This window comes from Leishmania donovani, chromosome 36 (genome assembly GCF_000227135.1).
Source record: "Leishmania donovani BPK282A1 complete genome, chromosome 36".
Lineage (NCBI taxonomy): Eukaryota > Euglenozoa > Kinetoplastea > Trypanosomatida > Trypanosomatidae > Leishmania > Leishmania donovani.
The window spans coordinates 520,943-532,724 of record NC_018263.1 but is presented as its reverse complement, the minus strand read 5'-3'; the positions used below and the strand labels follow the sequence as shown (position 1 = coordinate 532,724).

The window sequence follows — 11,782 nt, the reverse complement described above, 5'->3', positions numbered from 1 at the left end:
CCTCACTCCCGCTCCATAGCCCTTTCTCTAAGCATTTGTTCCCTTTGTTTTTCGTTTTCAACACATTCCAGTACCATGTCCACCCTCAAGGAAGTCAACGGCCGTCTGAACGCGCAGCCGTTCGTGTCGGGCTTCTCCCCTAGCTCCGAGGATGCCCGCATCTTCAACGAGATGTTCGGCAGTAACGTGAACGTGATCCAGTGGGTGGCCCGCATGGCCTCCTACTACCAGGCCGAGCGCGATGAGATACTCAACGCCGGTACCGAGAAGAAGGCGACTGAGTCCGCAAAGAAGGCCGCCGCCCCGGCTCCTGCCGCTGCCGCTGCCGCCGAGGAGGAGGACGACATCGACCTGTTCGGCGAGACGACGGAGGAGGAGAAGGCGGCGCTGGAGGCGAAGAAGGCGAAGGACGCGGAGAAGAAGAAGGCGAAGAAGGATGTGATTGCGAAGTCGTCGATCCTGTTCGATATCAAGGCGTGGGACGACACGATCGACCTGGAGGCGCTCGCGCAGAAGCTGCACGCGATCCAGCGCGACGGCCTGATCTGGGGTGACCACAAGCTGGTGCCCGTTGCGTTTGGCGTGAAGAAGCTGCAGCAGCTGATCGTCATTGAGGACGACAAGGTGTCCGGCGACGACCTGGAGGAGATGATCATGGGCTTCGAGGATGAGGTGCAGTCGATGGATATCGTCGCCTGGAACAAGATTTAAGGGGAGCGTGTGTTTGCTGCGCAACTCGAATCCCTTGCTGCCGTTCCCACTCAGCGAACAACGATAATCTGAAAGGGACGGTCGAGTGCCACGCAGAGGAATGCGGTGCCGTGAGGCGTGCGGCAATCTTTGCGGCAGGACCAAAAGGGACGTATGCCGGCTGTCGGAGAAGGGGCAAAGACGTTGGGAAGTTCGCTGCGGCGGAGCATGCAGCTCAGTGCTTATGTGCCGTTTTCGACCTGCGTAACGCTGGAAGGAACCTGGTGGGCTTCACGTACAGCGCGCCATTTGCCTCCTTGAGGCGTGAGGGGCTGAGCGACGCGCTTCCTTGTGGCTCGTACTCCCTGTTCTCCCTGCTTCTCTACCGTGCTTTCCTCCCTGCCTCAACGATCCTGTGCTGACCGTAGCGACTCGCCGGTGCTCCCCTCGGTGCCTGTCTGTCGCTTGAGACGCTACGCACGCACCGCTGCTTCCCTCAGCCCCGCCTTCTACCCGTTTCCCGAGCATGCGCCATGTCACGTGTTCTTTGCTGTCTTCGTTTTCTTGTCGGTCTTTTTATTTGCCGCCGCCGCTGGCAGTGGACGAGCGGAGGGAGTGTGGCGCGTTGACTCCGATCGCTGGCCACGACTCATGCTCTGCCGCCGCCGCCCTCCCCCCCTCCAGGAGTCACAAAGCCGCAAAGAGGGTCATGTGCAGCGAAGCAAAAAGAAAGATTTCTGAGTGACGGCAGACGGAAGGAAGACTTGCCGACGCGATTATCAGCGGCACACACGCAGGCACCGCACACAAAGAGGTCGTCGTCCTTTGATTATCTTTAGATGTTGTCTCGCCTCAATCAAACAGGGATCGGCCAGTGTGGTGCCGCTCTCCGGGTGTTTCGTGCTGATGTGTGTGTGTTTGTTTGTGAATGTGCGTGATGCAATGCCGTGTAGCGGGTGTGAGTGCCAGCGCTCTTAGTTTCCAATGATGGCCCTCGTGTTCGAGGTCGGTGCTGTCCTTGACGAGAGTAGCTCAAGCGAGCGCTTTTTTGGACCTCCCCACAGGTGCGTCCCTGAGCGCGCCTGTACGCTCTCCCTGCGGCTACTCTTGGAAAGCGAAAAAAGCAAACAACGAAGGGAGCGAACACAGAAACAGAAGGGAGGGAACAGCGGAAGTGGACGTGTGCGTCCACCCCCCTCCCCCCGCTCCCTTCTTCCCCCACCCCTTCCCCTCACAAGCGCAGGTAGACACCTAACGATCCACACCGGCAGCTGTTTTGGTGGCGCGATGTGCTAAACATAAGTGAAAAAAAAATGAGAAACACTGGAGCAAACGTACCTGTAAAAGAGGTTCTGCGTATATATGTATATATACATATATGCATATACATACATAAAGGTACACACTGTAATGAGCAAAGACAAAGAGAATCCACAATGCATGCTCGAGAACGCATGGGAGGCAACGAGACTGCGCAGGTTGCTTCGAGCAGCGTGTGCCGGTAACGCCAGAGCGGCCGTCGCCTTACAGGTGTAGCTTTCCGGCATCGCTCGTGTGCGCGCAGAAGGTGTTGACGTGTGACAGCCGACGGCCTTGGGATGTGCTTGTGTGTGTGCTTTCTGCGGTAGTGGGCCACAGCGACAGGCTAGCACGTGTCACAAAGAGAACAGATGAAGTGCTTTTCGCCCGATTTTCCATCTTCCGCTCTTGCTGTTCTCGCACATCGCTGTGGTCGACCCTTGCGGTTTTGTCCAGCAGCTGAAGGCCCACACTGGGCTAGCACGTTCGTCTGACATACAGCCTGCCTAGCCCCCCTTTTACGTTCTCCTCTGCGCGTTCGAGAGCTTTCCGCGACCCTCGCCCCAAACGAAAAAAAAAAGGAAGAGAAAGCACTCGTGCCTCAGCAGTGTGAAGAGGAAAGTAAGTAGGCAAGATATGCCGGCAACGGCATTCGATGTACTATTTCCTGTCCTTGGAGTTTCCCGTACCCGTTCCAGTTTTCTCCGTCTCGTAGTACCAGAGACAAACGGAACCTCCTCCTCGCTCAGCAGTCGGGGGAGGAGAAGGGGAAGAGGGAGCACGTTCAGTGGATGTGGTGCATCGCGCTGTGTCCGCCATACCCCCTTTTGCGTTATCGGGGGACGTGCAGCGTTGCACTCTCACTCGCTCGGCAAAATGCTCATTGGCTGTGTGTGTGTGTGCATAGGCCACCCAGGCAGCTTTCTTGATTAGGGTGGCGGAGAGGAGCGTCGCTTTGTGGCGTAGCCCCGCCCTCTGCCACACAGACGCACACTCATCTCTGCCCCACATGCCCTCGAAACCCTCTTTTTGTTCCCTTCTCGCTTCTCTTCTGCGGATCACGGGTCTCTCGCTCGCATCCCGCGTGCTGTCTTCAAGCGGCTCAGAAAAAAAAAAACTAGAAAAAAAAAACAGAAGATGCGCCCCGCAGTCGGTACCATTACACAGCGAGTGGTGCAAGCGGCGGCTGTTTGCTATCCGTGGACTCCTTTGTGGCGTGTCAGTTTGGTTGCTTCTTGGTGCTCCTCCCACTTCTCCCGAGGTTGTGGTACAAGGTCTGCGCGGGCAGATTCAGCGCGCCCCTACACAACGCTGACGCGATCGCTGCGGCAGTCGTGGAAGTCGAGGAGTCTGCGCCCGTGGATGTGCGCGAAGGAGTCCTGCCGCGCCGTGAACCAAGGAATACGCAAAGAGTGCGAGTCTTGTGGAACAGAGAAGCCGCAGCTGCTAGGGTGGAAGTGCGTGGGTTGCAGTACCATCAACTACGCCGGTGTGCGGAAGTGCAAGAAATGCGCGGATGCGATCGACAAGAGCAAGGAGTTCTGGATGTGTGCTGTCTGTCACGAAAACAATCGCGTAGACGAGATAGAGGACAACAGTCGTTGTGGATTCTGTGGATACGATATGGCACCACACAGCGTTGCGGAGGAGGAGATCCTGCGCCGTGCAACGGAGAAAACCTTGATGCTTCAGCAGCAGCAGGAACACTTTGACTCCGTTTCGTACACGGAGGCAGACGAGCAGTTTATGAATCCGCTAGAAGGGGCGGAGGCCTTGGATCCAACGCTGCGCGCCATCCACCCCGGCAGCGAGGCGCCGATCACGGGACGTGTGCTCAAGCTGTCAGCTGTGGCGCCCTTTGTGGCCGGAGGCGTACCGGAAACGCGGCATTCACCGCTGCATCAACGAAGAAAAGTCCACCCAGCCTTGCAGACAGTCTTGGAGGGGGCGACGGCGCCGGAAGGTCCGCCTGGGTTTGACTGGATGTGCCGCAACTCCAGCTGTGGCCACATCAACCCTGGCGACGAAGAGAGCTGTTTAAGGTGTGGTACGCACATTACCCCCGCGGAGTGGGAGTGCCCGCTATGCGCGTCCTTGAACCACCTGGCGCGCTCGCGCTGCTTCTATTGCAAAAACCGCATTCCGGTTTGTTGGACCTGCAGTGCGTGTCAGGGGACGACGAGCATCTATGACAAGGCGTGCCGCGGCTGCGGCATGGATCGCCCGGCCGCTGAGCCCCGGACGGTTCGCGAATTAGAACGAGGCGGTGGTGACCATGTTGGTGGTTACGTTCCGCAAGGGAATAGGGCTCGTGGGGAGTGGTACTGCTCGACATGCAACGCCTTGAACTTTTCTCGTCGTACGGAGTGCTTCCAGTGCACTTCGCCGCGTCCCGCAGTACCGGACCAAGGGGTTGCCGACCCGTTCAGCGCCGCAGGCTGGGGAGGGACGGACAGTCCCGGCGCTGCCGCCGTTGCTGCACCAGTGCAGCATAATAACTGGATGTGCGCCTACTGTCAGGCGAGCAACTTCCGCACGCGCCACGACTGCTGGAAGTGTGGCCGTACCTCGGAGCGGGCAGAGGAATGGTCTAGCCAGGCGCTGTCGCCGCAATACGAGCGCGAGGGCTTCCAGGAGGGCGCGAACACGAAGTCTGCCGAGGGAGCCATGAACGCGTCGTGGAAGTCGGCGGGAGACTGGTTGTGCGCGAAGTGCTACTCAAAGAACTTCAGGAATCGCCTCGAGTGTTACCGCTGCGGCGCTCGCAAGCATGCCCTTCCGGCCACTCGAAGCAGCAGTGTACGCAAGCCTGTGAAGCTGTAGGAAAGGCGCCCTCGCCGTGTACTCTTCTGTCTCTATGTTCCCGCATGTTGCGATGTGCGGCATTGCTGCACCCCGATGAGGCGCAGATGACGCGACTGCACGACCGCTACTCCGCAGAGACACTTTTGGCTTTCCGGCCACGAAGAGATTCGTCTTCCGTCTTCGCCGCTGACCCCGGGGTGGGGGGGGGGACAAAGGAGAAGAGGAGGACAAGATATGATGACAACACGCAAGGCGGCAGCGGCCTTATGGAGAGTGCCACAGGGGCGCTCGTTGTTGTGTATTCGATTTGGAACTTACAAGCTCTTCAGACCCCTCCCGCTCCTCTCCCCCATCGCCCCACCGCGCCCTTGGAAGCAGCGCGCAGACGACGTGAAAGCATACAGACTTGCCCTTCCCACCACCACCACGACCACTACCACTGCGCGTGGTCGACCGCGTCTCTGCGCAGGTGGCGTTGCAGACAAAGGCAAGCAACGCTGGGAAAGTAGGGCGTGCGAACCTCCTCCTTCGTGTTTGTTTTCTGGGGAGGTGCGAGGAGTGGGAGAGGAGGTCTACACGGAGCGGGGAACGTCGGATACCAACACCCCTGAGCGTGTGCTTCGTGCCCGACGCTCCATCTAAGCGATATACCGCCGTCCTTTTACGAAGGCAGCAGGAGCAAAGCGGCCCTGCTATGTGACGCGTGTAGTGCTGCACGCAGACGAGAAGGGAAGCATGTCCTGTGATGCGGTCAAAATGCTTTTCTGGGTGCGTGCGCGTCCGTGTGCGCACCTGTGGTGCTTTCGTTTGCCGGCCTTTGTCTTCCTTTGCTGAGGCCGAAGGGGCCACACCCTTCTGAAAGGCGAGGAAGACAAACAAGCGAACGGCTGTGGCACATCAAGCCAGCGCCATGGTCTTTGATCGTAGCTGCAAGGGCAGCACTCTGGTAGCATGCAGTAGGGTGCAAACTTCATCTTCAAGCCATGCACGTGCTTGGAGCTCGCTGCTGTGTTATGCTTGACGATGCGCATCAGGCCAAGAGCAAGCGAAACATATCTCTGTGTGTGTGTGTGTGTGTATGCCCGCGCGAGCAGTGACGGTCCCGCTCTCCCGCTTTGCTCGCTGTCGTGACGAGGGATCCTGGTGACTGATGGGATGCACCTCTACCTCTCTGCTCCGCCCTCCCGCCCCTTCTGACCGCGAAAGGTGTTGTGAACTTATCTTGTCGATTCACTCTTCCCCTCCCTTCTGCATCGACCCCTTCGATGACCACCGCGCGTGGCCATGCCGGACACTGACCCGTTGTCTCCACTGCCATCAGAATCGCCTAGCGCGCCTGCGGGCCAGCGATACGTCCGCATACGCTGCCTGCTGTGAAAGCGACCCACTTAGCTTGGCGCAGAGAAAAAGGAACAGGGACAAGGAGGTCTATCGACCTGCTGCTCGCTGCACCGATGCAGGCTCCCCAGTCGCTGTACCAACACTCAGCGCTTCTGCGTGCCACCTTGAGAGCACCACCAGCGATCCCGCCTCTCCTTCGCCGTCATCGCCTTCAGACTCTTTCGGTTCCGTGGCGATGGAATCGCGACTACAATTCAAGGCCGTCCGATGCAAGTGCGCATCAGTCACCGGCACAGGAGGACATGCTTGTTCGCATGTTGATACAGGATGCCTTTCACCCCGCATCTACATCTTCGCTCGCTAAGAGCTGCGAGGATGTGGCAGGTGGCGACGAACAATCGCACAGCACAACTGCCGGCACGGAGAGCAGAAGCTGCCGCCCCTCACAATGCGACACTCCTGCCACCGAAGGAGGAGGCGCGGGCGACACACTCGGCACGGAGGTACAGACTTTGGGCGGCGGGCGCCCGCAACCGCCTCCTGGCGTGGCGCCTCGTTCAGGGATGTCAGCACACGTGCAAGATGGTCTCGGGGGCCGAGAGATTTCCGGGTCGCCTGTGCGGGTCGATGAAGCAGCCGCATCCGTGACCGATTCGCGGGCGCCAAATGCAGCGGCGGAGCCGTTTGCCACCATCCGTCGAGGGAAGCGCGGCGATTACCTGCTGCGTGCGCTGGAGTGGTTATGCTGTGCCTGCCACACGTACAACTCACTGACCTCGTCTTCTGCGACGTGCCGCAAGTGTGAGGCGCCAGCGGTGACCTCGTACCGGTCTGCGTTCCCGCCGTTACGCCACGTCGCCATCGCGCCCACTGCGTGGGTATGCCAGAACTGCTCTCACACCAATCGTCAAACCGGCGCTTCCGCGCAGCCACACGCAGACCGAGCCGGTGTCGCCAGGGCGCAGCGGGAAAAGTTCATTTGCGACCAGTGTCGCGCGTCTTTCGGCGGTGTCCAGGATTGGGTGTGCCCAGCCTGCGACCATTTCTGCCCTCGAGCAGCGACGCAATGCCCTTCATGCTTCGCGGACCGTCCATTGGCGTGGACGTGCCATTGCTGCGACGCAGGCGTACAAAACAGCGTGTTTGCGGTGAAGTGCCGTGGCTGCGGTCGTGAACGACGGCAGAGGTACTCGAACTCTGTTGTGCGATGCACGGCTTGTCGCGGCTGGAATGACGTCCGGTGGGAGCTTTGCGCCGCCTGCATGGCACCCACGGAATCCCTTCTGCTAGCGAGGGAAAAGCGCCCCGGCGCGGAGGAGGCGACCCTGCCTACGCCGCCGCTTTCAGAGAGCGCACTTGGTGACACCATCAACGTGGCCCTTGCTGCTGACTCTGCAGGGATGCTGCACTCGAAGACCGTCGCCCAGGCGACCGAGCTCTTGGAAGCCGCGCGTACTTCAGGGACCGCAGCGACAGCGAGGGGGTTGCGCCATGACACTCAAGAGCCATCCTCGCTCTCTCCATCGCCACCATTCTCACCGGTGCACGCGGACGATAAACAGCCTCGGGTGGCGGTGAAACTTCCCGACAACGCGTGGTGGTGCTTCACCTGCAACGTGGCGCATCGCCGCAACGTCACCTTCTGCGACATTTGCCTCGAGTCACGCGATGCCATGCGGCTCAGGAACAAGAAAGAGCTCGCTGTGATGCCGGCCTCTGCCAGTTCGCCGAGCACCGATGTGACGTCGTCCGCCGTCTCCAGCGATCCTGCGGCGCTCAAGGACGTAGTTGATGTGATGATTATGCCAGCAACTGCTGAGGGAGACTGGCAGTGCCCATATTGCCGGAAGCTGCTGCGCGTGACGCAGCACCAGTGCTGCGGACACAGACGGGAGGTCCCCTACGGGTATTGGCTGTGTGATCACTGCTGCAGCACCAACCGAAACGACCGTAGTTTGTGCCTGGGGTGCAATGAGCGACGGGAGAGTGTTTGTCCGTGGACATGCCAGGAGTGCGAGTGGGGTAACGATGCCGCAAACGCAGTGTGTTTGCAGTGCGGCCTACCACGCACACCGTGCGAGACGGCGGAGAGAGGTACCACTGTCTCGGACGACAGCGCGCTGAGCACGAGCATCTCATGCGCTGTGTGCAGCGCCCCGAACCACTTTGAGAAGACTGCGTGCTACCGCTGCCGCGCTCGTCTGCGTGATGTGGAGTGGACGTGCGATGCCTGTGGCCACGGCCACCGCACTCGAAACGCGTTGCGCTGCGAAGGGTGCCGCGCGATACGGCAATTCGACCTGCAGGAAGAGGTGTGGCTGTGCGAGGTGTGCACAACACCCGTCTTTTCGGGAGGCGAAATCCCTGTCCGCACGCACTGCCCCAAGTGCAACGCACAACGGGCACCAACGGCGACACATTATCCATCCAGGTGGAAGTGCGAGTGTGGTCTTTTCAATCGCTCGCGTGTGACGGAGTGCCCCGAGTGCGGTGCACGACGACGTCTGGAGTCACTTAGCACAACGGCGACGTGTCCGAGGTGCTTTCGTGATACGCCGATAGACATCCAGGAGAAGTGTACGTATTGCAGTGCATCCTTGGCAGACTGCTTTTCGAGATGGGAGAGCAACATCACCCTCTTGGCGGACACTCCTGAGTTGGCAGAGGCATGCGATGAGTCAGAGGCAGATGAAGTTCCTGACGACAGCGATGACGACGTCGTCACAGCTTAGCGGCTGCGACACTGAGGAGCAAGAAACCCAAACCGGTTCTCACTAAGGTTCCCGTGCGGGGTCATTTGTGTTGTGATGTTTTCTTTTCCTTTTTTCGGGGGGGGGGTCCGGGGTGGGTGGAGGGGGGATAAGAGAACAACGCTGGCATTGTGTGGGCGTGCGTTTTTCATGCCTTTGTTGTTTCTAGCCCCATATTGACTGCTGAACTCCCCGTTCCCTTCCTCGTGTCTGACTCTCTTTCACCCACTGTCATGCGCGGGTGAGCCTCTTCACTGTCTGCGCCGGCAGTGTGCGCAGGTCACACTACTTAGCGCATGCGCGCATACACACGTAAGTGAAAGGTGTGTGTATGTGTGTCTGGGGGGGGGGGCGGGCTGCGGGTGGGAGGGGGGTGGAAATTTGGTAGAGGCCAGGGGTGTCGGCTTATCGGACCACGCCTGTTTCTCCCATCCCATTCAATTGTCACGCCCTTGTGGTTGAAGCCGTTTCCTTCTTCCCCGAGCACACGAATAGTCACCCTTGGCTGCCAACCGGCTCTTCACAGACACACGCGCTCGCATGAAGTAAAGAAAAACAACGAAAACAGGAGTGACGGCCCAAGTGCTGATGGAAAAAAAAAGCTGCTGGTTGTCATACGTTTAGAAGAGCAGGTGGTACATGCAGCATTCCCGCGTGCTGATTCCCTCACAGTGCACCTGTAACTCTACTCACGCTTACCTCGATGCCATTCAATGCTATCACAACACACCCTCTGCCCTCCTTTTATCTCCGTTGCTCACGTGGTTGTTTGTCGCCTTCTGTACGTTTAGAGAGTCGTGCAGCCCGTCTTACGCTGTTTCTTCTACAATCCGATATTGCCTGCATATCGTACGTCTCTGTCACTACCCGAATCCGTACCAGAATCATCCCTGAGGTACATACTGCACAGCGGGAGCGCTCAAAGCCCCTTTGTCTTGGCACGTATTTCGAAATTTGCCGGTGCTCTGGCTTCCGACGCTTTCCGTTGGCCTCCTTTCCATCCTTCCCTCACGCGGTGTGACGCATTTTTCGCTCTTCGCCCTCCCCCGCCGCCTCTCTTGTGCCGGTACTGTACACTGCCGACCACCTCATCACGCGTGTATGCTCCCCCCCTCTCCTCGGTTCTCTCGCGTTTTTTTTGTTGTTCTTTCCGTTTCGCTGTTCTGTCTCGTTAGTCGGCTGCTCGCACGTCTACACGACACCTCAAACTCATCTTCGTTAGCCACCACTTTCATAAGTTCGTCTCACACGAACGCGGTGAGCTCGGCTCCGCGTATACGTCAGACGCTGCGTACGTGTGCTGTGGTTTCGTGCGAACTTGCCAGCGGGGAAGCCGCAGAGCGTTGTGTGTTGTCAGCCACAACGTTGCCCGAGTAGGACTAGGGAGGAGACGCGCTCTTGGGACTTCCTCTTTTCGCCTGTCTTCTCACTCACATCGAAAAGAACTTCCGATCGTCGTGTGGTGTCGTTCAACGGCTTTGACGTGGTCACTGTGGTGGCACCGAGTGCGCTTGGAGGCCGGTACGTACATCGTGTCGCTCACAATGACGGAGAGCCGGTGGATCACGGAGGCCCTCGTGCAGTTTTCCGCGTCGCCGATATGGCTGACGCCGATCGACAACTTTGTCGACGATAACTGCTGCATCTTCAGTAACGAGTCAGAGATGCAGTTGGAGTACACGGTGGTGCACAACAAATTCAAGAAGCTCATCGACTCCTTGCTGACGTGCTTCTTGATGGAGCTGGGGGTGTCGATGGAGACGGCCGTGGAGGCCCTGCAGAGCTCCCTCGTGGTGAGTGCGCAGACGTCCGAGGGCCGGTCCGAGCAACAAGCTGCGAAGAAATTGCTGAAGCAGATCTTTAATGCGGACAACTTCTCGCGCTTTCACACCATGATGGTGAAGCGCAACTTGGAGCTTGACATTCTGGCAAACGCCGCTCTCTCTTCAGATAAGGTATGCGGGGACGGCGGTGCAGCGCTGTCAGCGGAGGAAGTCGAGAAGGAAACCCCGGCCCCGGCTCGCGTGCAGCGCGCCATCGACCTCAACGGCGACGTAAACGAGGACGATGCGCTGCGACGCGCCATCGAAGTGTCGTTGCAGGATGACCATGCACAGCAGCAAGTACAGGCGTACAAGAAGGCTTGCATACAGGAGGATGCAGATCTACAAATGGCTGCTGTCGAACACCAAGCAAACCGTGAGAAGGCGCAGCTGGAGGCTGCCCTGCAGACGCAGCCCGCTCAGAAGCTCTCCGACGGCGAGCACTGCCGACAGAATCACGTCGAATCCATTAACAAGCAGAAGAAATCGCAACTTCAGCCGATTCATGACCTCGCAATGCCGGGGACGGGGCAGAAGGGGTGCGAGGAGGCCGAGCCGCAGAAGGCGGATTTCAATTCACCTGAGTCGCCTTTTCCTCTTCCGGCGCAGCAAGTTGCCGCTGCGCCGGCGTCGGTGGCCGCTGCGGAGTCCGCACCTGTGGCCGCGCCGGTCAGCGTACCTGCGTTGCCCTCCATTGGTCAGCGCCAGGCTGCCTTGCCTGCTATTCCGTCCACAGTGACTGCAAGCGTCTCTAAATCGACTCCCAGCGCACCGGCGCATCCGGCACACGGTACCGCCGTCTCAGCAACGCCGGCGCCGGCACCGGCACCCACAAACGAGGAGCTTGAAAAGCGTGCCCAGTACATGCGAGAGCAGCGTGAAAAGCTCCTTGCCCGCAACCGTGCCTCGCGTCAAGAGCAGCTCAGCACGTTCCTGCAAAACAACAGCTCTTCGACGGCCACGTCGTCTTCCGCAGCATTGGCTGCCACCGGCGCCGCGCAATCAGTGACCGTCGAAATCGCTCGCCGGCTGCGCGGTGACCTCATAGGTGAAGCGCGGAAGAGCAGTGGTTGA

The 11,782-nt window shown here is 59.1% G+C and overlaps 4 protein-coding genes across 4 annotated transcripts; all 4 read left to right on the top strand.

Moving 5' to 3' along the window:
• Positions 1-75: 75 nt before the first annotated feature.
• Positions 76-711, top strand: LDBPK_361490 (translation elongation factor 1-beta, putative; the record flags this gene model as incomplete). Its single annotated transcript, XM_003865216.1, has 1 exon — positions 76-711. The coding sequence occupies one exon, from the start codon at positions 76-78 to the stop codon at positions 709-711; it is 636 nt and encodes a 211-aa protein (XP_003865264.1).
• A 2,415-nt stretch (positions 712-3,126) lies between these two features.
• On the top strand, positions 3,127-4,812 carry LDBPK_361480 (hypothetical protein, conserved; the record flags this gene model as incomplete). Its single annotated transcript, XM_003865215.1, has 1 exon — positions 3,127-4,812. One exon carries the CDS (start codon positions 3,127-3,129, stop codon positions 4,810-4,812), a length of 1,686 nt encoding a protein of 561 aa, XP_003865263.1.
• A 1,436-nt stretch (positions 4,813-6,248) lies between these two features.
• LDBPK_361470 (hypothetical protein, conserved) lies at positions 6,249-8,867 on the top strand (the record flags this gene model as incomplete). The annotated part of the gene is made up of 1 exon (XM_003865214.1): positions 6,249-8,867. One exon carries the CDS (start codon positions 6,249-6,251, stop codon positions 8,865-8,867), a length of 2,619 nt encoding a protein of 872 aa, XP_003865262.1.
• Positions 8,868-10,429: 1,562 nt separating this feature from the next.
• LDBPK_361460 (hypothetical protein, conserved) lies at positions 10,430-11,782 on the top strand (the record flags this gene model as incomplete). The annotated part of the gene is made up of 1 exon (XM_003865213.1): positions 10,430-11,782. One exon carries the CDS (start codon positions 10,430-10,432, stop codon positions 11,780-11,782), a length of 1,353 nt encoding a protein of 450 aa, XP_003865261.1.